Here is a 22077-nt window from a genome sequence, read left to right as displayed (position 1 = left end):
GTCCAGTGCTGAACCCCACCAGTCTCGTAGAGGATTCTCACACAGGAGCAGGCACTTGTGACACATGGTAATTATGTAGGAAGATGTGTGCTTTGGCTGTGCATTTCAGGAGCAGGTAAAGTTAGGAGAACCTACAGCATTGTGTGTTTTGGCCTCAGGGGAGGCTACAGTGATAAACGGGAACTGGTCACAGAGGTCTGCCAAGCCGGCTGTAAGAGCAGGGGCACGGGAGGGGCCAACTCTGTTTCGGTTACCTTTCAGAAAGATTACTTTGGTTCCAGTGATTGGTGTGTTTTAGGAACTGTGGCACTGAATGAATTGTTCACAATTATATTTACATATATCCATGTGTACCTTGGAGTACTTATATTTTTTTATTTCTGTCTTTAAGCAACGAAGTGGAGAATCTGTTAAAGTGCACCAACTAGATGTTGCTATTCCCTTGCATCTCAAAAGCCAGCTGAGGAAAGGGCCTCCACTCGGTGGTGGGGAGGGAGAGGCAGAGTCTGCAGACACAATGCCGTTTGTCATGTTAACAAGAAAAGGCAATAAACAGCAGGTAAGAAACTGTCCTCTGTGCATTCACAATTGATTGTTAGTTACTGAGTTTAACTAATAACTGTTTTGTAGGTTCTAAGTTATCTTTTGCCTATGAGGGGAGAGTTGGAAACATATAAAGTATTCAGAGGTAGAAATAATTTTATTTTAATATGTGTGGAAGACACATCTGACTTCTAGTGAATGGATATGTTTTAAAAGAAAGGACATTTATTTATTTATTTATTTAAGATTTTTATTTATTTGACAGAAATCACAAGTAGGCAGAGAGGCAGGCAGAGAGAGAGAGAGAGGGAAGCAGGCTCCCCGCTGAGCAGAGAGCCCGATGCGGGACTCGATCCCAGGACCCTGAGATCATGACCTGAACCGAAGGCAGCAGCTTAACCCACTGAGCCACCCAGGCGCCCATAAAAGAAAGGACATTTAAGTCTTAAATTCATATATATTTGTTAGAATATATAAATACTTTGACTTTCAGGAGAAAGGTTTCATAAGTAAGCTCGGTGGGAAAGGAAAGGAGGATGATGACAGATACAGCTCCAGAAAATGTTCAGTTATTAAGATTTGTCTTGAAGGGGCGCCTGGGTGGTTCAGTGGGGTAAAGCCTCTGCCTTCAGCTCAGGTCATGATCCCAGCCAGGGTCCTTGGATGGAGCCCCTGCATCAGCTCTCTGCTCAGCAGGGAGCCTGCTTCCTCTTTCTCTGCCTGTCTCTCTGCCTACTTGGGATCTCTGTCAAATAAATAAATTAAATCTTAAAAAAAAAAAAAAGATTTCTCTTGAAAATCATTGTTTTCTGACCTCTAATCCTTCTCCATTCTCCTTATACTGCTTCCTCCTCCTTTCCATTATCTTATAGACAGTCCTCAGAATAATTTCCCTGACTACTAAACTATTACTTAAGGGATTCGTATACAGATTCATTGTTCATCCGTCAAATATTTATTGGTTATTGAGCATTTGCTAGATGCCAAATACCAAGTACTGAGACTTTGGTAATCTATAAGATAAAATTCCTGCCCTTGTAAGTTCACATCCTGCCAAGGTTGATAGACAAATGTATTTGCAAAGAGTGCCGTGTGCTATGAAGAAAAAAAAGCTCAGCTCTCAGATACAACTCTAGGATATATCACCCATTACCAATTCTGTAAAAATTTTCTCACATTTTAACATTTCTGAAATCAAGTTGCCTCCTAGCATTGATTGTATCTTGTGATAATTTGCAGCATTTTCCTGCTTTAGTGGTGTGTAAAATAATGGAGCATCTTAAAATTAGGGAACATTATGTTCTATGAAATATGGTAGCTACACAACTTTACTATAGATAAGTCTATAATATAGACTTATAATTATGGACTCTGTAATAAGTCTGTTATAGATAAGTCTAATAACCTGGCTTCTGTATTCATTCAGTCATGTAACAGGTAATTTGTTGTTCACTCTGTATGTACCAGGCACTGTCCCAGGTGCCGAATATACAGCAATCACCAGAGTCCCTCCTCTGGGCAGGAGGGGGTGGGGGCATGGGGCAGGGCTCTTGGGGGAGTTGAGGAGAGGGGAGTTTTCATTCCAGTGCTGGGAGGCAGACAGTGAAGAAACACACAAGGTGAGGTTGAGGGAAATCCCATGAAGGAAAATAAAGCAAGATAGAGGCTAGAGAGAGACAGGTGGGGAGAGGGGGAGGGAGCCTACTGTGCTGAAGTGGATGGTCTGCAAGATCTCTAATGAGATGTCATCTGTGATGGAAGGGATAGTCTATTCCCTCCTCACCAGTACAGCCATCAAGAGATGGTGCTCAAATTAATTTTTTATCTTAGCTTTTGTCGGGTAATCTTATGTACTCAGGGGATCAGAGTTGTCCAGTATTTTGCTGTACTGCAAGTAAATCTTCCAGTATACAAAACTTGAGATACAAAACTTGTACAATTAGAACCCTGGAAAGGAGGGCCAGAGAAGGCTTCACATCATGTTGTATGTCAGCAGTCAACTTTGGCTCAGGCTCAGAGCACTGCTGTGTCTTCCAAACACTGCCTTCATAATTCTTTTCCAGTCATGGCCTTTCCTCCCTCCTGGCCTCTGGGGTTGTTGTGCATTTAGGGGAGCTCTGTCTTCACCCACCCTCAGGCCAGGTTTGAACTCTGGCAATTCCCCCCTACCCCATCCTTTACTCAGTCCCTAGAAAAATAAGGGTTTTTTCTAATCAAGACCCTAAATTTGGTGTTGAATCAAGATCTTTGCAAAACTGCTCTCAGAGCACCTGAAACTGCTAGTTCATCATGGTTCCTAGGATTCTCAAAGCCCAGAGTTTCTGCTTTTCTTTCCTAGGGACTACTACGTTCTCTGAGGCTCACTATTCTATTTCAGTCATTACATTTTAGGTCTGCTTCATTCTCTGTTTTCTTTAAAAGCTCTTAGCTCCTCCCCTACCCCATACCAGATTTTCTGGGTCCAAAAGAGAGGGGTTTTTTTGTATTTTGTTTTTGTTTTTGTTTTTGTTTTTACTGTGAAGGGCAGTACTTGGTGACTTCAGTTAGATGTGCCTTGGTTCCCATTCCAGTGCAGCTACTGAACATTTGTATTACTGGCATACTTCTTGAAACATTTTTCTTAATCTTTTTTTTTGAAAGATTTATTTATTTGAGAGAGAGTATGAGCTGAGGGGTGGGGGCAGAGGGATAAGTAGACTCTCCATTGAGTGGGGAGCCCTACTACATGGGGCTCGATCCCAGTATCCTGAGATCATGACCAGAGCGGAAGTCAGATGCCTAATCGACTGAGCCACCCAGGTGGCCCAAACCATTTTTCTTATCTAAAAGGGGGCTTAGGAACATCTTTCTGTGAAGATCAAATTGCACAAAATTTAAATAATCCGTTTCCTTCATTTGTCCCTCCCTTTTTTGAGGCACATGTGGAAATTCCTTTTAACTTCATCAATTCATAGATACCATTTGACCTTTTTAGGACATGCAGGCATAAATTAAACCACAGCTAAGAAACTTCTGAGCTTTGAAAAATAAATTCTTTTCAGCAGTCCTAAATTCTAAATAGTATCGATGGAAGTAAAACTTGCTTATTTTTTAGAAGGAATATTTTTGGTTTAAAGTAGATAGATTATATACTGTATTACCCATATAACTTTATACAAAATGAGGAGTGAAAATTTTTATTTCTTAAAATGTGAAATTTTAATTTTTAAGGAAACATTTTTATTGAACTTTACTAAAAATATATTAGCAAGATGAAGTGAGAGCTCAGAGTACTTGGTTAATAAGTAAATTTTCAACTCATAAACTTTATTTGGAATTTTGGAAAATGTTCAGTTTTAGGAACATTATTTGAAGAAACATCACTGGTATTTTGTGGTCTGAAAAAGAAAGTTACTTTGTTCTGATTTTTATTTCTTTATTTAACTTTTGGGTGTTGGCCCTTCTTGTGTAACGGTTTTTCTTTAGTTCTTAAGTGAATGATCTCTTTGTGTACCAGATTTCTGCTGAGAAATAACTTTCTTCTGTAGTCATTAGGAAAATAAAAGTAGGTACTGATGAAATGAGTAGTTGAAAAGAAAAGAGGATAATGCTATTCATAATTTATTTTTCTAGATTTAAATATTTATAAATTAGAATAGTGAATTGAAATAAGATGTTTTGGCTATTAAAATAGAAGTTTTAATAGAACCATTATATAATGTTTTAAAGAACTTTTTTGACTGCTCTAAACAAATGTACAGTATATTTTTTATATATAATATTTGTAAACAAACCATTTTTTTGCAGTTAATATTTATAAGGAGTCACCATTTGTTTTATATATCTTTTGACTATAGCAATTGATACTTGGGATTATGTATAGATATTTCAGTTTCAGCTACAGTTATGAAATAGCTTTAAAATACAGCCTAAGTTACCTTTATTGCAATTATTGCATTCCAGAAAATGTAGTTTAAAAGACTTTTGTCTTTTTGTCATCTAATTTGCTATAAAGTAGTAACTTTCTTTTAAAAATGTTTTGGCAGCTTTACAGTAAAATCAGTTGGTGATGGTGGCATCAGGAAATTGGTCTCTTGTGCTCTCTGTATTTATTACACTCTCTTATATCCTTTTTAAGGACTTCAGAACATTTTCTTTTGCAGAACTTATCTCAAGTCAGTCTTATAAATGAATAGAAGCTTATATTTTTCATATTTTTAATCAAATCATTATGAAATTTCTTTTATAATGTTTTATTAGTGTGGTAAGTACCATCATTATTCATCTCTTTAGTACTGAATTGTGAAGGACAGTTTAAATGTTATTATCAGAAACCCAGAAAGGAGGAAAAAACGGCCACCCTGTTTTCTCTCGTAGTGTTTTAATGTGGTAACAGATAGAAGCATCTTTGAATTGCAGTTTGTGATTTCAAGAAATTATCTGTCTGCCTTTCTTATTGGGCAGCTTTGCCCTGAGTATTTTGTGAAACAGTAGTATGTCACTGTGTTTACATATATCTACACATGTTTAAAACCAGTTTGTAAAGTTATTAAGGAAAAGCAGCTAACTGAATAAGTAAGAGCATTATAATATTAGAGTCTGTAATTTACTTTGAGAAACTCAGATTTTCACTTTTTTTTTTTTTTTTTAAGATTTTATTTATTTATTTGACAGACAGAGATCATAAGTAGGCAGAGGCAGGCAGAGAGAGAGGGGAGGAAGCAGGCTCCCTGCTGAGCAGAGAACCCTATGCGGGGCTAGATCCCAGAACTCTGGGATCATGACCCGAGCTGAAGGCAGAGGCTTTAACCCACTGAGCCACCCAGGTGTCCCTCACCTTTCTTTATCCTTATCTCAAATAAGGCATTTTACTTGATGCTAGGAACAAAGAGTGACTTAAAATTTAGTTGTGATTCTTGAAACCTAATAGGTATCTTATATTTCACTGCGACAGTACTCAGCATTGCCCAGATTTCTTACTTATAATAAAAATAAGAAAGTAATTGTGGTGATGACAGTAATACCTAAAACATACTGAATTCTTTATTTCAGACATTGTTCTTTTATGTGTAAGTATATCTTTAAAACTAATATATTAATTTACATAGCTGTCTTTATTGATTTATACTGGCAGGTTAAATTTTATTCAGAGTATTTGTATCTCTGATATATCTGCTAACCAGATTTCACAATTGTTAAGAGAAGATTGGAAAATTGCTTTAAGTCATCATTCTGGAAATTGTCCTCATTCTTGTGGTCTTCCTGGAATTTGACATATCTGCTTCTGCTGTCATAATAATTTGACCCACCTCTGTTTGCAGTGTCTGGATTGTTTCGTTGTTGTTATTTTGTTTTTTGTTGGTTTTTTTTTTTTTTTACACTTTATTTTTTTAAGGTTTTATTTATTTGAGAGAGAGAATGAGCAAGTGAGAGAGAGAGAGAGAGAGGACACAAGCAGGGGGAAAGAGTCAAGAAAACTCATCGCTGAGCAGGAAGCCTGATGCTGGGCTCTATCCCAGGATCCTGGGATTACGACCTGAGCCAAAGGCAGACGCTTAACCAACTGAACCTCCCAGGAGCCCCTGTAGTGTCTGTTTTAATCAGCTTTTCTCTACCAGTAGTTTATAGTACCTGGATTTGGGAATGTAGGTGAAACAGAATGCTTTCTTCATGCATAGTGCTGGAAATTTAAAATTTCGTTTTGAATTAATGCAACATCTCAGTAATTCTGCTTAGGAAGAGTAAATTTATTATGAGGCTTTTGTTTCACCTATTAAATAACATGTAAAGTGTCTGGCAGAAAGGTTATTTTGAGCTGAACTTTTTCATTAACTTATTTTTTGTTCATCTTGATTTGTGAAAAATAAAAGATGTATTAGCAGGAATAACTTTGTTTCAGTTGTTTTTGTTAGTGGAAATAAGACACATTCCTGATGTAGACTACTACACAGGCCTCAGGACAGTAGACAGAAGTAGTTAAGGTCTTCAATTTCTACTTGGTGGTTGTCAGTGTCATTCTGCTAAGAAAGTGATGTTTTTAGTTGACTTTTGATTTTATTTTTCTGCAGTTTTGGTTTCAGCTGTATAGTGACTAATGAGGGTGACTATTATTCTGAACTTTTGTTATTTTGATGCATTATTAATAGGTAATATTTATGGAGAACCTACTGTGTCCTAGGCACTGTACATATTTATCTTACTTAATTCTTATAGCACCCTAAAAGATAGTCTTGATATCATTTTATAGCTGAGAGAAAGAGTGTTCTTAAGTGATTTGCCGAATTGTACTAATATATAGTAGGCCTCAGCTGTGAACCTCATCTGTTTGACCACAGAAATCCATGGTCTTCTTTGCAGCACTGCCTGGCAAGTGTATATTTCATGAAAGCACTGATTGTAATGTGGAACCGAAAGGAAGTTTGGGGGAGGAGCAGGAAAAACACAGAGTCATAATTGTGGATGAAGGAGAAAATGGACTCTCGTCAGACCATAAACAGTCCACAGCTAGCCGTTTTTAAAAGAGATGTAGAGGATGTGTAAATGCTTTTTCTTTTAATTGAAGTATAGTTGACAAGAGGAAGTACTTTTTAAAATGCTATGTTCAGGATCATAAGAACAAGGAAGGGTAATCCCACCATTTGTGGGAGGTTTGGGGTCAGGCAGGCGGGGGCAGGAACGAACCAACCATTCACTTTTGCTTTTATCAACAAGAAAGATTTCATCCTGGCAGTTGGTAAGTTGAAGATCGGGTAAAATTAGATAGTGTCGAAAGGGATAATTTATGTACTTTAAATGAGTCCCAGTCTTTAGTTAAAAACCAATTATATCCTCAAAGACTGAAATAACTTCTATAAGTAATTGTAGAGCAGTTGTTGTTAAACTTAGAAAGTCGTTCATATTGAGGTAGTAGTCGAAAGTTCCTAATGGGCAAATAATTTCCTTGTTCAAAGAGCAGGGGAAAAATACATTCTGAAAACTGTACAATCCAGTAAACTTATATCACCTTTTAGCAGAATTCTAGATTGAATTTTGAAACAGATGATTTTAGTCATGAGGAAAATAAAAATTAAAACCAAAGTAAAAATGCCATTGTATACTCACTAGAATGGCTAAAATTAAAAAGATAGGCCATCCCAAGTATTGGCAAGGGTGTGGAGGAACCAGAACTCTCTTACACTGCTAGTGGAATGTAAAGTGGTACAGACACCTCAGAGAATATTTTTGTAGTTTCTTTTTTTTTTTTTTTTTTTTTAAGATTTTATTTATTTATTTGACAGAGAGAAATCACAAGTAGACGGAGAGGCAGGCAGAGAGAGAGAGAGGGAAGCAGGCTCCCTGCTGAGCAGAGAGCCCGATGCGGGACTCGATCCCAGGACCCTGAGATCATGACCTGAGCCGAAGGCAGTGGCTTAACCCACTGAGCCACCCAGGCGCCCCTTTTAAAATGTGTTTTTTTTGTTTTTTTTTTTAAAGATTTTATTATTTTTGTAGTTTCTTAAAAAGTAAAACACACCACAGGGTGCCTAGGTGGTTCAGTTGGTAAAGCATTGGACTCTTGATTTCAGGGTCATGAGTTCAAGCCCCACTTTGGGTATAGAGCTTACTTGAAAAAAATTAGAAAATACACCAGCTAGTCCCAGCTTTTCTTTACTAGCATTTTGTTTTTAAGAAAACTGGAGACCTGTGTCCACCCAAACATTTGTAAATGTGTTTGTAATAACCCAAAATAGGAAGCTCAGGTGCTGTCAACAAGTAAGCAGATAAGCAGATTGCAGTATGTTCATATAAAGAAGTACTGCTCTTCGATAAAAAGGAACAAACTATTCATGCATGCAGCAACATGGATGCATCTCAGAATCATTGTGGGAATTAAAAGAGGCTGGACAAAATGAAATACATGTTGTATGATTCAACTTACATAAAATTTTAGAAAGTTCAAACTAATCAGTAGTGACAGAAATAGCAGTTGCCTGGGGTTGGGGTAGAGGAAAAGATGGGTTACAGAGGGACAGAGGAGTCTTTGGAGGTAATGGACATGCTCATTATCTTGATTGCAGTGAGGTTTTCTTGATTGAATGTGTATGTGTTTTTTTCTTTAAAAGATGGTTTTGAACTCATAAAATAGAAAGGGGGTAGTTTCAGAAAGTCTATCCTTGACCACTAAGAGCACATTAAGTCAAACTAATCTCATTGGGGAGAATGGGTAAAGTCTGCTAGGCTGGTAGCCAAATGGACTACCTTAAATATATTTGTATTTTGAAATAGGAGATACTTGGTTATCTACTGTGATAAAAATGAAATGCAGTCACTTGGGTTTGTAGATGTTTCTTTATATTTTTCATCTTTATATTTCACCTTTATATTTATATCACCACCCACTTTATATTTTTCACCTTAGTGTATCTGGCCTGGTGCATTTAGTGTTCTGGGTATTATATTTTAAGAGGAATGTTAACTGACTAAAGTGCATTATATAAAAGTGAGTATCAAGAGAGGACATATGAGATGATATGAAGAACCAGATTGTCTGATCAGATTCACATGAGTCAGAGACTTAAACAGTGTTAAGCTTTACTAATTCAAGGGTATAAGCATTCAAAATGGCATAGACCCAGCAGAGAGAGGATCCTGAGCACAGGTCTTTATGTCCTTTCTTTCCTCATCAGGCATGCCATTGATCCAGAGTATTTGAGAAGTTCTCTTAACTAAGGTGTGCACATTATCCACAACAGAGAGAATTTCCTTTTTGTGTTCAGATAGTTATGTAACTTACTCAACAATTTCCAGGGAGCTCTTAAACTCATAGCTTCTGTCTAGGTTTGTATACGTTGCAGAATCCTAAGCAGAGACGTCCTGCTAAAAACAAAAACATTTCATAGATAAGGACTCTCCTGTAACAGAGAAATAGATCTTACAGGGTAGTTTCTTAACTCTTCCTGTAGTCTATCTTTAGAAGTAAGAAGGTGTGTCAATACTAAAGATGGCGTAGATTTGTTTGTGGTATGGTCCGGGAGGCTGGAACTGGTTCCAGAGGATAGAAATAAAAAGGATGCAGGTTATAGCTTGCATAAAAAGCCTTTTTGACAATTACCCACACATAATAAGGTCTTTTTGATGGAAACTGATACCCTGTTGTTAGATGAGTGTTTCTAAAAAATGCAGGCAAGAGGAGCTTCTACTTTTCTTGAGATTGAATTTGATAGTCTTCCACTTCCTCGCCAACCTGAGTGGGTTTGTCTCTAGAAGATTAAGACTATTAATCTGTTTTATGTTCTTGGATGATACTGTCTTTATTGACTTAGGGGAAAGACATTATTTTTTCTAAATTTGTTTAATTCTACTTAGCATTTTATTTGAAATCATTTTTCTTCGATTTTCTCAAGCCATTTGTTTTTCTTTGTTATTTTTTCTCAGTTTAAGATCCTTAATGTACCCATGTCTTCCCAACTTGCTGCAAATCACTGGAACCAGCAACAGGCAGAACAAGAAGAAAGGATGAGAATGAAAAAGCTCACTTTAGATATCAATGAGCGGCAAGAGCAAGAAGATTATCAAGGTAAACAATCCTTTATAGGACAGAAGTGGAAAAGTTTTATGCTTTGGGGGCTTTTTAAATATAGAATATCAGGGGTTTTTTTACACTCTCCTCTTTGTAAATATTAAGCTTTGTAAATATTTGTCATCTTTGTAAATATTAAGCTAAAGAAATTGCTTTTATATTCCCTTCTGTCTTCACTTACTTGCAAAATAACAATGTCATTTTCAGCATATTCTGCCAGCTCCATAATTCAGGTTAGATTCTGTACTCTTTAGAGCTATGTTTGTAACTGAGATGATAATCACTTTTTAATTGCCTCAGGTTGCCAGTCATCTGTGAGCAATTAATTCAGTACATATTTATTATCTCATTTGTCTGAGAATCCTATCTCGAGGACCCCATGCTTCTTCAGATTTGAAGGTATACTCAAATTAAGATTCTGGTTTTGTGCAGATGTACCCAACACTCTTCAACTAACTGGAATCTCATGTATAGAATCCACGAACCTCATTAGCCAGCCTCTTGGCATTTCTCTGGCACCCAGATTTTAGAGCCATAACATGACTGTTTATTATATAGTACTATATTGACAGACTGCTTTCTGTGCAAGAGAGATTGTTAAGTAAATAAATATTTGGTTTTCTATCTTCGAATCGTTCTAGAATCTCTTCTGGTAGATGATACCCAACATTTTTAACAATCAGTAGTAATGGCTAACATTCAGCAGAAGTGCCTACTACGGGCTGGGCACTGACTTCTGTACTTTCACAAAGCACATAAGCCTCACCACAATTCCATGAGATAAGTGCTTATTATTACCTGCATTGACATTTAGGGAAATGAACCGGAAGTCTCATAGCTAGTAAGTACCAGAGCTGGGATTTGAATCAATATTGTCTGGCTCCAGATGCTATGTTTGTAGTTATTGAACTAGACTGCTTCTCATACTGCTTTACTACCTCACACTTACGTAGTGGCCAGATTGACAGTATGGGGAATATTGGATAGTAAATGCTTAAGAGAGTGTCGCCTCTCTGGGTGTGCTCTTTCAGAACTTCTTAATCATTGTAGTCTGTGTGAGGGTTATTTTTCTTTAATCACCTACCTGACAGAACTAAAAAACTTGATCTCCCTAGGGTTTTATTTGCTTCATGGAGGGGAGTGCATTTACCACAGTTGACCACTTTTTCTGTTTTACTCCTGTGTACAGAAATGCTGCAGTCTCTTGCCCAGCGCCCAGCTCCAGCAAACACCAATCGGGAGCGGCGGCCTCGTTACCAACATCCAAAGGGAGCACCTAATGCGGATCTAATCTTTAAGACTGGTGGGAGGTAAGATGGTCTCTCTCTTTTTTTTCCTCCTTTAGTTACTTCTTTTTCATGATGTCTGTATGAATAAATTAGATAGTTTTGGATTATACTTAATGATAGAGGCCTAATTTTTAGCAAAATAGAAAAGTCTTTGAGTTGTAGATATTTGAGAAAAGAAAACATTTATGAAATAATTACAGTTCTTTGGTTTTTTAATTTCAGCCACATTGATCTTGGCTTTCACTCTGTGAGTGGACTTTTTTGGATTCTTTAATTTTCACTTGTGCATTCACAGAGATGACTAGTTATAGATGAGTTTGAGAGAAATCACACTTTTCTGTTAGGATTTTTTAGGCCAGTGTTGGATCATATTAACAAAAACTCAAAACCTATTTCCTAGACTTGTAAGCCTGCAGGTTGTTTGTTTTGAGGTGTTTATTTGTTTGTTTTTAATTATAGAATATTCTGCTGGGATCCATGCCAGTTCTGCTTAAACTTGAGTTGCTTAAAGTGAAATAATTACAATTACATAAGGAATTTCACATAGAAGATCGCCAATAAGACCTTATTCATCTTCTTTTAAGGGAGAAAATTACTTTAAGTTTTTCTGGGATCTGATCTAAGGACCTATACCATTAACTCAGTTTTCTGTCTTATGGTCAGGTTATAATCAAAGATAACATTGGTCATGCTGCTCTTACTGATCTCCTTCAGGGTATTGGTGTTTTAGCCTAAGGACAGACGATAGGCCCAGGATGTCACCTTGCTGTCTGCGGCAGGCAAGGTGGATATGGGAGGGAGTGTGCTAGGGATAGGGAGCAGAATAGTTCATTACTGTGACAGCAGTGCTGGGGAAGTGTAAGTCTCTGTCTTGTACGCACTCTATGTTTGTGTGTACCTGATACATTTCTCTTTGACCTATATGCTGAAACAGCTCTAGTCAGATTATGGGTTAGCACTTTGGTTTGTCATGACAGTTTTGGGGTCTGTTTTTAACATCTAGTGAGTGTAATGTTTTTAAAAATCCAAGCTAGGACTGATGTACAAATCCATCTAATGGGTGCAAGATATTAGGTTATTTTTAATTATCCAAGCTTCATTAAAGTCCTTTAGTAAAACCTTTTATTGCCACTAAAACGTAGAAGCTAGGTAGTTTTAACAAGCCATGAAAATTTTCGTTTTCTGCGTTTTACATTTTCTTACAGAGCTTTGAATATATATCAGTGTTCTTAATACTGCCTGTTTCTCTTGTCTCCTGGTTGGCAAACGGATCTATTAGAATATTTTTATCTTGATGTTTTCCACCAACTTCACCTTTACGTATTATAGCTTCACATCTCTGAATGGCAAGATTTCTATTAATACCTAATCCCTTCTTGAATCACGTAATGCAAATATAGTGCATTTTCCTAGTTTTTCCCAATTTTTAAATGTTTGGGTGGATTTAAGAATCAGTAACTATGACATTTGATACATATTTGATACTTGCGGTACGATTTGCCCCCCTCAGTTTTCACTCGTTCTGCACTTACCATGGGTTTAGTCCTACACTATGGCAAATTAAGAAGTACAAAAAGACAAAGTCTTTATGCTTAAGCTTATAGTCCAGTGGGAAAACTAAGTGTAGGTATTTGAAAGAGCTGATTTTGTCCAAGTCATTTAATTATTTAAACAGTCATTACAAGTTTATTAAGTACCAGGCATTTCTTAAGCAATAGGAAAAAAGATATGGGAAAACAGATGTGTAAATTTATATATGCTGATAGATGTGTAATAGATGAACACAAAGGTATGCCTTTTAGCTACCAGTTATTCAGTTGTTTATCAGAATTCTCTTTGTTAACTTGTGTTTTTGTTCCCTCCTTCCAGCCCCTAGTTAACCAAACTTGGAAGGATTGGCATGTGCTCTTTCTTCCTCACCTCTCACTGGTCTGGCTGACTGTAGTCTACTGCCCCCTCACCCCAGCCCCCAGCCACCTCCCAATGTTTCATCCTGTTTCTTTCAGGCTGCCTCAGCAGCACTCAGCACGTGGGCCCTCTTTTTCTTGACATACTGTCTTCCCTGGGCTTATGTAGCTGTCTAGTCTTCTGGTCTTTCTTTTCCCTCCTTGACTGCTTCTACCTGTCTCCTGATTCCTTTATGGGCTTCCTTCTGCCTGGAGACACTCATGTCACTCAGGGTCACTCCTAGACCCTCCTCTCTTATCCCTGTACTCTCTGTGGGAGGTGTCCTTCCCTCCTGTGGCAAAGTTCCCATCCATAGCTATGGCTCAGGTCACAGGTTTTAGTTTCTGACTGTAGGTCTACCTGTCTTCTAAACAACCACCTAGGAGGTGTGTCCCTTGCCCTCAGGTCTCTCTCCTCTGTTTTCTGGCTCAGCGAGCAGAGGCACTGCTAGGCCACTTGTCCATCCTAGAAAAGGAGGTTTAAGTTTGGACTATTCCCCATATCTAATTAATTAACAGTTCCTTTGATTCTACTACTGAATACGTCTCATACTTGCCTATTTTATTCTACCTCTGCTGCAGACACCCTAGATCAGGCTGCTGTCACCACTTCTTCTTCTTCTTCTTCTTCTCCTCCTTTTTTTAAAAAGATTTATTTATTTATTTGACAGAGAGACATCACAGGAAGGCAGAGAGGCAGGCAGAAAGAGAGGAGGAAGCAGGCTCCCCGCTGAGCAGAGAGCCCGATGAGGGACTCGATCTCAGGACCCTGAGATCATGACCTGAGCTGAAGGCAGAGGCTTAACCCTCTGAGCCTGAGCCACCCAGGCACCCCAACTGCTATCATTTCTTATTGGATTGCTGCCAGCAGCCCCCTGATTACTTCTCAGTCTCCAATATCAACCCCTTCTAATTCATTCTCTTTGCTGTACTCACTTTGTTCTTTCTAAATTTGCCTATCTGCTGTCTGAGTAGGTGAACTCTTCTACTTAAAACCTTTGGTGGCTCCTCATGGTTTGTAGGATAAAGTCCAAACTCCTAAACTTATTAACAAAGGCCCTGCATTATTGGGGGGGGGGGCGTTTGTACTTACCTTATTGACTTTATCTCTTTCTCTTCCTCTACTCCCAACCAAGCTGGCCTTTTAAGTCCTTCTAGTTATGTTTTCTGTTTGGAACTTTCTCTTGTTTTCCTCTGGAAATCTCCTGTTCTTCCTTCACATCTTACCTGATAGTCTCAAGTCTGACGTAAGTTGGTGCATATATGCTGCCCTGTATTTCCACAGACTTTGTCCTGTGTAATCATCTACTAACTTGTCTTTATATTCCCCATGAGACTGAAGATTGAGGACAGAAGTGAAGCCTTACCTTGTTTTCTGTTAGAAATCCTCCATGGCTCTTGGGCCTAGCACATAGTAGATGCTCAGTTAATATTTGTTGACTGGACAGAGAAATGTGGAAAAATCTGTATTTAGTCATTTAATAAACTTTTCCCCTAAGCTCTGTCCCCTAGCCCTTTCCTCTTTTCCTGATTTTGTGAAAGTCCAATTCTTGAGTTACCATCTCTTCCTGTTTTAAAATCTCTTCTTAAAGTCATAACTCAATAAAAAATGCTAACTTATCCATCATTCTTAAAAATGGCTTTCTGTAAAATATTACGGTGGTCTTATAATACACTGGTCTTATAATAAAGGCACAAGTGAGCATGGGAGAAGAGCAAGCAATCATGCAAACATAAGCTTTTGACCAAATATTCTTTGCCATTTTTTTAAACATAAATTTTAAGTGAAGAAATGTAGTCATTTGAAGGAACATAACTGGTGGGGTGGAGTCTCCTGGTGGTTTGGCACCTCTTTATTTATTTTCTATTTTTAACACTGGGACAGTAGAAAGATGTGTATCTAGAGCAGTGGTTCATCAGATCCCTTAGGAAGAATGTGCTGTGAGATGAATTCCTAAACAGAGGAGGGGGAAGAGAACTTGAGTCAGGTCTGAGAAACTGTTTTCAACTTGTCTCTTAACTTGGCTACCATTTATTTAAAAAAAAATTAGTTATTAGTATTGTCTATGTTATATGGCAGATAAGGAGAAATTCAGTTGGACACTGGTTATTAAAGCAGATTTTGATAGGTTCCCAGGCATTAATTATAATGATTTAAAATTTTTCTAATCAAAAGTGATCCTTAAAATAGGCTTGAATTAAAATTGCAGCCCTTCTCACTGGGCAGTGATACCCTAACAAAGGATAGGCATTTGCTTATAATGCATTAAAATTGTAATAACGTTCTAGTAAAACAGTTAACCAGTGCAGAAAAGGTTGTTTTCCACTCTGCCAGTGTTGAAAATACTGTGAAACTTCACATCTTCGGCAAGTATTAGTGCTGATACAGTTTTTGTGCTAAAATTCATATGAATTAAACCAGTGCTCCTTTAACTTTAAAATACGTATACATATAATTATATATATATATGGTTTTGTTTTGGTTTTTGTGTTTTTTTATGTTTTTTTAGAGAGCGTACCCACACGAGTAGGGTTGGGGGGTGGGAGAGAGAATCCCAAGTGGGCTCCACATCCAGCATGGAGCCCAGTGCAGGGCTGGTCTCATGGCTCTGAGATCCTGACCTGAGCCAAAATCAAAAGTCAGTCACTCTGCCAACTGAGCCACCCAGGTGCCCCTAAATATGTATTTTAATTTTCGTGGCTTTTATTAAACTGCTAGTTTTCACTCATTTCTAACATCTCTCGGGTGATGTCAAAGCTGCTGAAATACAAATGACACTCCAAGTAGAGTGTTATACTTTAGGACTTCTTTTAATCCATCTTAAAGATATGTGCTTTTGTTTAAGATTTTATTTATTGGTGAGAGAGAGCAAGCAAGTGAGTACAAGCAGGGTGAGTCAAGCCCAGAGGGAGAAGCAGACTTCCCACTGAGCAGGGAGCCCGGTGTGGGACTCCGACCCAGGACCCTGGGATCGTGACCTGAGCTGAACACAGATGCTTAACCAATTAAGTGGCTCCAGCACCCTGAGATGTGCATTTTTTATTAGAATTTTTCTTATGTCCTTATTATAAAATTAAATAAATGATACTTTTGTTTTAAAATAGAGTCCCTTAATTGAATAGTTTAACTAAAAAGTATGTTGTATTTTTTGAGCTCTTAAATTTTTAAATCTCTCAAAATGATTGTTTGCCTATAAAGCAGTCAAATGACAATCTATACTATATTCAGGGATATATTTATCTTATCAAAGACTGGGCATTTTGGGGGACACCTAGGTGGCTCAGTGCGTTAAGCCTCTGCCTTGGGCTTAGGTCATGATAGGGGCCTTGGGATCAAGCCCCGCATCTGGCTCTCTGCTCAGCGGGGAGCCTGCTTCCCTTCCTCCTTCTCTGCCTGCCTCTCTGCCTACTTGTCTCTCTCTGTCAAATAAATAAATAAAGTCTTAAAAAAAAAAAGACTGGACATTTTTCCCCATCATTTATTGTATTTATTTAAAATATTCTATTTTAGACCATTTGACTTGACTTCAGGAGAGACACTCTCTCAGGGAGTACTTGTGTTATTGACCTTGTTCCATTCAGTTCAGTCCTGTAACAGATATATTGAGCTGAAGATACACTTAGCCATATTCACATCTTATTCTTTGAAATCTGTTTCTTGCTCATATAAGCTTCTCTGTGAGCAGTGAACTGTTAGTGCTGCCAGAGGACGCAGCGCCCGCTTGGTGATGGCGGCCAACTCCTCATCTTGGTGCCAGGTGTCTGCAGGCTTGCCTCCTCCTGACACCTGTGGCGGGGGAGTCTGTTCAGGGTCTTCCCTCAGCTCCCTCAGCACTGCTGATCCCTGCATCTCCATCTTCACCTGGCATTCCCCCTCTTGAGTGCTTCTCTATCCAAATTTCCCCTCCTTAGAAAGTCACACTGGATTATGGGCCTGTCCTACTCCAGTGTGGCCTCATCTTAACTAATTACATCTGCACTGACCCTTTGCAAATCAGGTTGCATCCTGAGGTCCTGGCATTAGACTTCAACATGCGGGTTTGGGGGGGTGGGGTGGACACAGTTCAACTATTATACAAACTCTAAGTACTCAGCACCTTAGAAGGTAGTTACAGGCAAGATTCCAGGACCACCTGTCTGATCTCCATCAGAATTGCTCGTTTAAGTACCCCTCTGCTCCTGTTGTTTCTGAGTAACAGTAGGAGTTTGTGTGCTCTTTAAGAAGCACGGATTTGCCTGGGACACCTCAGGAAACAGCAGTTGGTGGTGTTGAGGGGGCCTTTTCTTGCCAGAAGTTTGCCCTCAGCGCTAGTTCTTTTTAACGTTGCCCTGTTTGTGCCTCCAGGAGACGTTGATCCAGCAGCACGTGTCATTTCATTAGGTCCTGTATCTGATGTTGTGGATAGTGGAGTCCTCCAGCAATTGAATGAGAGCAGTGGACACATCTCAGCATGTCGGTCTAGAGAGTTGCGAATCCAAACCTGGGACAGGCTGGGGCCGTGAGGCGGGAACAGCAGCCTCTGCCAACACCGGAACAAGCCGAAGCTTCCAGATAAGGCGTAAAGGCCTTTTGTAATGGAAATCACGTGAGGGTTAATCTTCTCTTGTGAATGGCGGTCAAGAAATGAGATGGTTAACTTGACTACTGAGCAGTTACACCAAGAAGAGCGTCAACGAGATGACTGAGCCAGAGAAGAAACGGTTGTGATGGTAATGGTATGGGGGAAATGAACTTGAGTTTTAAATTTGATTTGAGTTACAGTGTCTCTGAATTGAACATCCCATGTTGGAAGAAGATACATTTGGGGGCTCCAGGACTGCAGTAGAAAAGTATAGAGCAAGCAGTAAAACCTTCTAGTAAAAACTTACATGCAGGACAACAAAATGATGAAAGATAACCAAATACCAGATAATCCACCAGGAAGGCTTTTGTTTAGGAATTTGTTTCAAGAGGAACAAGGGATGAGGGAGAAAAATCAGTTTTATCCATCAGAGTCAGTAATACAAAATTGCCTACTAGGGTAAAAGAGAAATGTGAAGACTTCTACTACACAAAGAGCAGGAGTTCAGATGGCTTAGAGGAATCTGACACCAGCCCAAGAACAGGGAGAGTTGAGCCCATTGTAAGTATCATAGAAAACAAACAGCGTACCAGTCAGCATGTCACAGAAAATGGACGAAGGACAACAAGGAAAGGGGATCAGAAGATTTTGTTGACCTTCATGGGTTTACAGCCTCTGTCTTTAAAGAAAGTATGGAAACAGTAGAGCTTTTATTTTGCATTTGTTTTTGTTTTGTTTTGTTTTGTTTCCCCCCCCCCACTAAATAGAAATGAGGGTTCTTAGTCTGTTTCTGGCAATCTGTTAATTTATTAGGATAGTTGTCTTTCGTTTGCTTTCCGATAGGCATAGTAAATTTAGTTAAAGAGCACATCTGTATGCTACAACTTGATTACATCTTTTTTTTCTAGCTATTTTGCATTTTTTTCTTTTACCATGTTTCAGTTTCTGCATGTAGAATTAAATAAGAACAAAACTTGTAAAGTTGTAACATTTCACATGGAAATGCTGCCCAATCTTCACCAGCTTCAGAAATCTGACCTTTGCCGATGCTGCAATAAAGTGTTGTAATTTAGATTTGCCATGGTTGTGTTTTATTTGGTTTGGGTTTCGGAGATTTTATTAAATGGGTAGGTCTTTGTCTTCAGAGGTCATCCTTGTTCTTTCTGAAATAGTCTCAGAGATGGTTTCTTGGGCATATCTGTGGTAGTGCTACTCTCCCTCTAGCATTCTGGGTTTGCGTGGTTTTCCTGGGCTCCTGAGTTACCTCACCTGAAGGTCTGTACACAGATTAGCCAGCCCATGGAGACCAGTAGAATAAGCCTTTTTAGAATGGGCTTAAAGCTGGTTAGTTGGAAAAGGTTGACATGGTCTGGCCTAGCGTGAGGCAGCATTTCTGGTTTACCCATGTGTGTGCAACAGGATTGACAGACGCCTCTGTGCAACTCAGAAAGGAACCACTCTTCTCAGTTTCTTTCCAGGTGTTCATTTCAGGGCAGCCTTACACAATCCAGAAGACATGATTGTGATCGATATTTCTAAAATGCATCTGAGGGTCATTAGAATTTGAAAAGAAACAAACTTTTAATTAAAAAAGGAAGTTTCAAAACTCTATTAATCACATTTTTCCCACCCTCACTGCCATCTTTGTCATGGTTTGGTATGCCGTTACTTGTGATCCTAGGTTGGGGAGAATGGTTTACAATTGTTATTATTTTTACATTATTTCTGAGTTTTAAATTGTTAGAGGAAGCCAGAGATAATTCAAATGTTATCATACACAAGGCAAAGAATATCTGAAAATCAGCTGTGATAATTCACCTTCAATCTTTCATCTGGAAAGGATAAGGTCACTAGCAGGTGTCCCATGTTTTAGGAACTGTAAAGAAAGTGGACCAAATAAGGTGGAGTGCAACATTGGTACTTGACTCAGCTTACTGGAACTGGAACCAGATAGATTACTGGTGACCAAAAGATCAGTGCTATGTAAGATAGGTTATGTGTTAACCATTAATAAGCTTGCGTCTATTAAAAATAAAAGGGGAGAGCCTCCTGACTTTTGGGAAACATTGTGATTCTCATAACTTTGTCAGTCTTCAGGGCCTCTTTTTCCTCTTATGGTCCATTAAAGGTAAGCAGATGTTAACAAATCTGATTAAGGCTTTGAACCCTTGATTCCTTTTGGGAACTAATGAGCCAAAAAGGCCTCTGGGCAGCCTAAAGTTCCCTCCTCAGATGAGTCCCTGGGGTTTACTGTGGGAGTCGCCCATACCTCGAATGTTCTCCATAGAGTCATCACCAACATGCCCATGTAAACCTCAGCCAGGAAGAAGGAAGACCAGTAGTAGCACACACCAGGAAGAGTGGAGGAGGAGCAAGACCAGAAAGCTAACAACCACATGAGCAAGACACAGACACACAAAAGATAAGAGAACGTGGTGCAGAGCCGGGCTGTGTGGGGTGGTGGTAGTCAAGGAGTGTGTGGGATGTTAGTACTGGAAGAAGTAGTCTACAGATGGTAAATCGTCCTGGAAAGTGTGGCCATTTTACCCCACTTAATGCGATGGGGTCAGTCATTGGTGATACCAGATTTTTTGTAAGCAAAATTTTTATAGGAAGGAAATGGGTCCAGAGTGGTAAGGCCAATGACAAAGAGAGGTAAACCTCAGATTTCCTAATAGTCTCCCACTGTAGTATATAATCTTGATAATACTCATCATGGAAAACCTGACATTTAAAAAATATACAAAAACCTCATAAAAGGCAGAGGTGGAACATTTTGTGCTTCCTTCTGAAATGATTTTAAGGTTTTTACATTTATGGATGATCTGCTCTCCAGAAGCCCAGTGTGCTATGTTGTCACAAATGAAAGATACCCAATTTGAATTTGCTTAAACCCATGGGAGACTAAGGATCCTAATGTTTAAGCCAACATGGGAGTATTATTGGGCTTTGGAAGTAATGAAATGCAGTACAGATTCACACTGTGCTTTCTGCTCCTCCGCTTTGTTCTTCCTCAACTGTCCCAAGTCTCCTCAGGCTGCCCTCACAGAGTACCACAGACTGGGCAGCTTAAACAGCATTTCTCACAGTTGTGGAGCTTGGAAGCCCAGGGTCAAGGTGCTAGCGTAGTCAGGTTCTGGTGAGGCCTCTCTCCCTAGCTTGCAGCTGGTGGCCTTCTCACGGTGTCCTCACTCTTTGTCCCTCTCTGCATCCTCCATTTCCTCCTCTTGTAAGGACACCACTCCTATCACATTAGGGCCCCACCCGAGGACCTCATTTAACCTTAGGTACCTCCTTTAGAGGCCCCTTCCAGGTTACAGTTGCCCTGGGGATTGGGAGTTCAACCTAAGAAATTTGGGGGGCAAGATTCAGTTCATAGCAGTCACTGTAAACTTGGCTGCCAACATCTCCTGAGTCTTCTCTCTAGTTACAGAGATGACCTGATGGTCTGCGGCCACATCTGCATGTTACTCAACCCGCAGGCTATGTTTGGTGCAGGTGTCTGACCTTGGGCTAGTGAGCTATGCTCAAGGGGAAGGCCCTGCAGTACCATGGCTGTCCTTGCAGGGGCCTTAGCAATTATCCAGGGAAGGGCCAATTCCAGTACTTGCTTTTCCAAAATTGGGTTTCTCTCAGATTTTATTTATTTATTTTAAGATTTTATTTATTTATTTGACAGATCACAAGCAGGCAGAGATGCAGGCAGAGAGAGGAGGAAGCAGGCTCCCCACTGAGCAGAGAGCCTGACGTGGGGCTGAATCCCAGGACCCTGGGATCATGACCCAAGCCGAAGGCAGAGGCTTAACCCACTGAGCCACCCAGGCGCCCTCTCTCAGATTTTAAATGTGAGGTTTCCCGCACTGCTATCTCTCAAAGTTTGGTTTTTAAAGAACCCCAAGTGTTTTTATCTATACAACCTCTTGTTATAGCATCCCTTTTACTTTGTGTGGCTGCATCGAGGCGTAGCTGTCCACCTCGCCATCTGATGCATCCTTATTCTTGTTTCGGATGAAAATAAAATGAAGGTGGGGTCCATTTAAAACAAATTTTAAAATACCTAACATCCTATAGTAAAATCACATTTTTTACATTTATTGAAAAAAGTTTTTTCCCCTTTAACCTTTGGAAATCCGAAGGACACTCAGCTACCTGTTATCTCAACAGATAAGCTTTCTGGAGGAATAACTTAGAAAATTGTT

General features: G+C 39.2%; 1 protein-coding gene across 2 annotated transcripts in view; it reads left to right on the top strand.

The window, feature by feature from the left end:
• The window catches only part of UPF2 (UPF2 regulator of nonsense mediated mRNA decay), a 109837-nt gene extending 90887 nt beyond the window's left edge, over positions 1-18950 (top strand). Inside the window, exons 19-22 of one of the 2 annotated variants that reach the window (XM_013047030.2) lie at positions 392-559; positions 9937-10078; positions 11271-11391; positions 17662-18950. In XM_013047030.2, coding sequence (XP_012902484.1) covers positions 392-559; positions 9937-10078; positions 11271-11391; positions 17662-17671 — 441 coding nt within the window. In that variant the 3' untranslated portion in view covers positions 17672-18950. Of the gene's footprint in view, positions 1-391; positions 560-9936; positions 10079-11270; positions 11396-17661 lie in introns of those variants that run through there. The other variant, XM_004774903.2, reaches the window with a different exon arrangement.
• The last annotated feature ends 3127 nt before the right edge of the window (positions 18951-22077 follow it).

The sequence above is a fragment of the Mustela putorius genome, unplaced genomic scaffold (assembly GCF_011764305.1).
Source record: "Mustela putorius furo isolate JIRA1106 unplaced genomic scaffold, ASM1176430v1.1 tig00003913_pilon_pilon_pilon, whole genome shotgun sequence".
NCBI lineage: Eukaryota > Metazoa > Chordata > Mammalia > Carnivora > Mustelidae > Mustela > Mustela putorius.
This window is presented reverse-complemented; position numbering and strand designations above follow the sequence as displayed.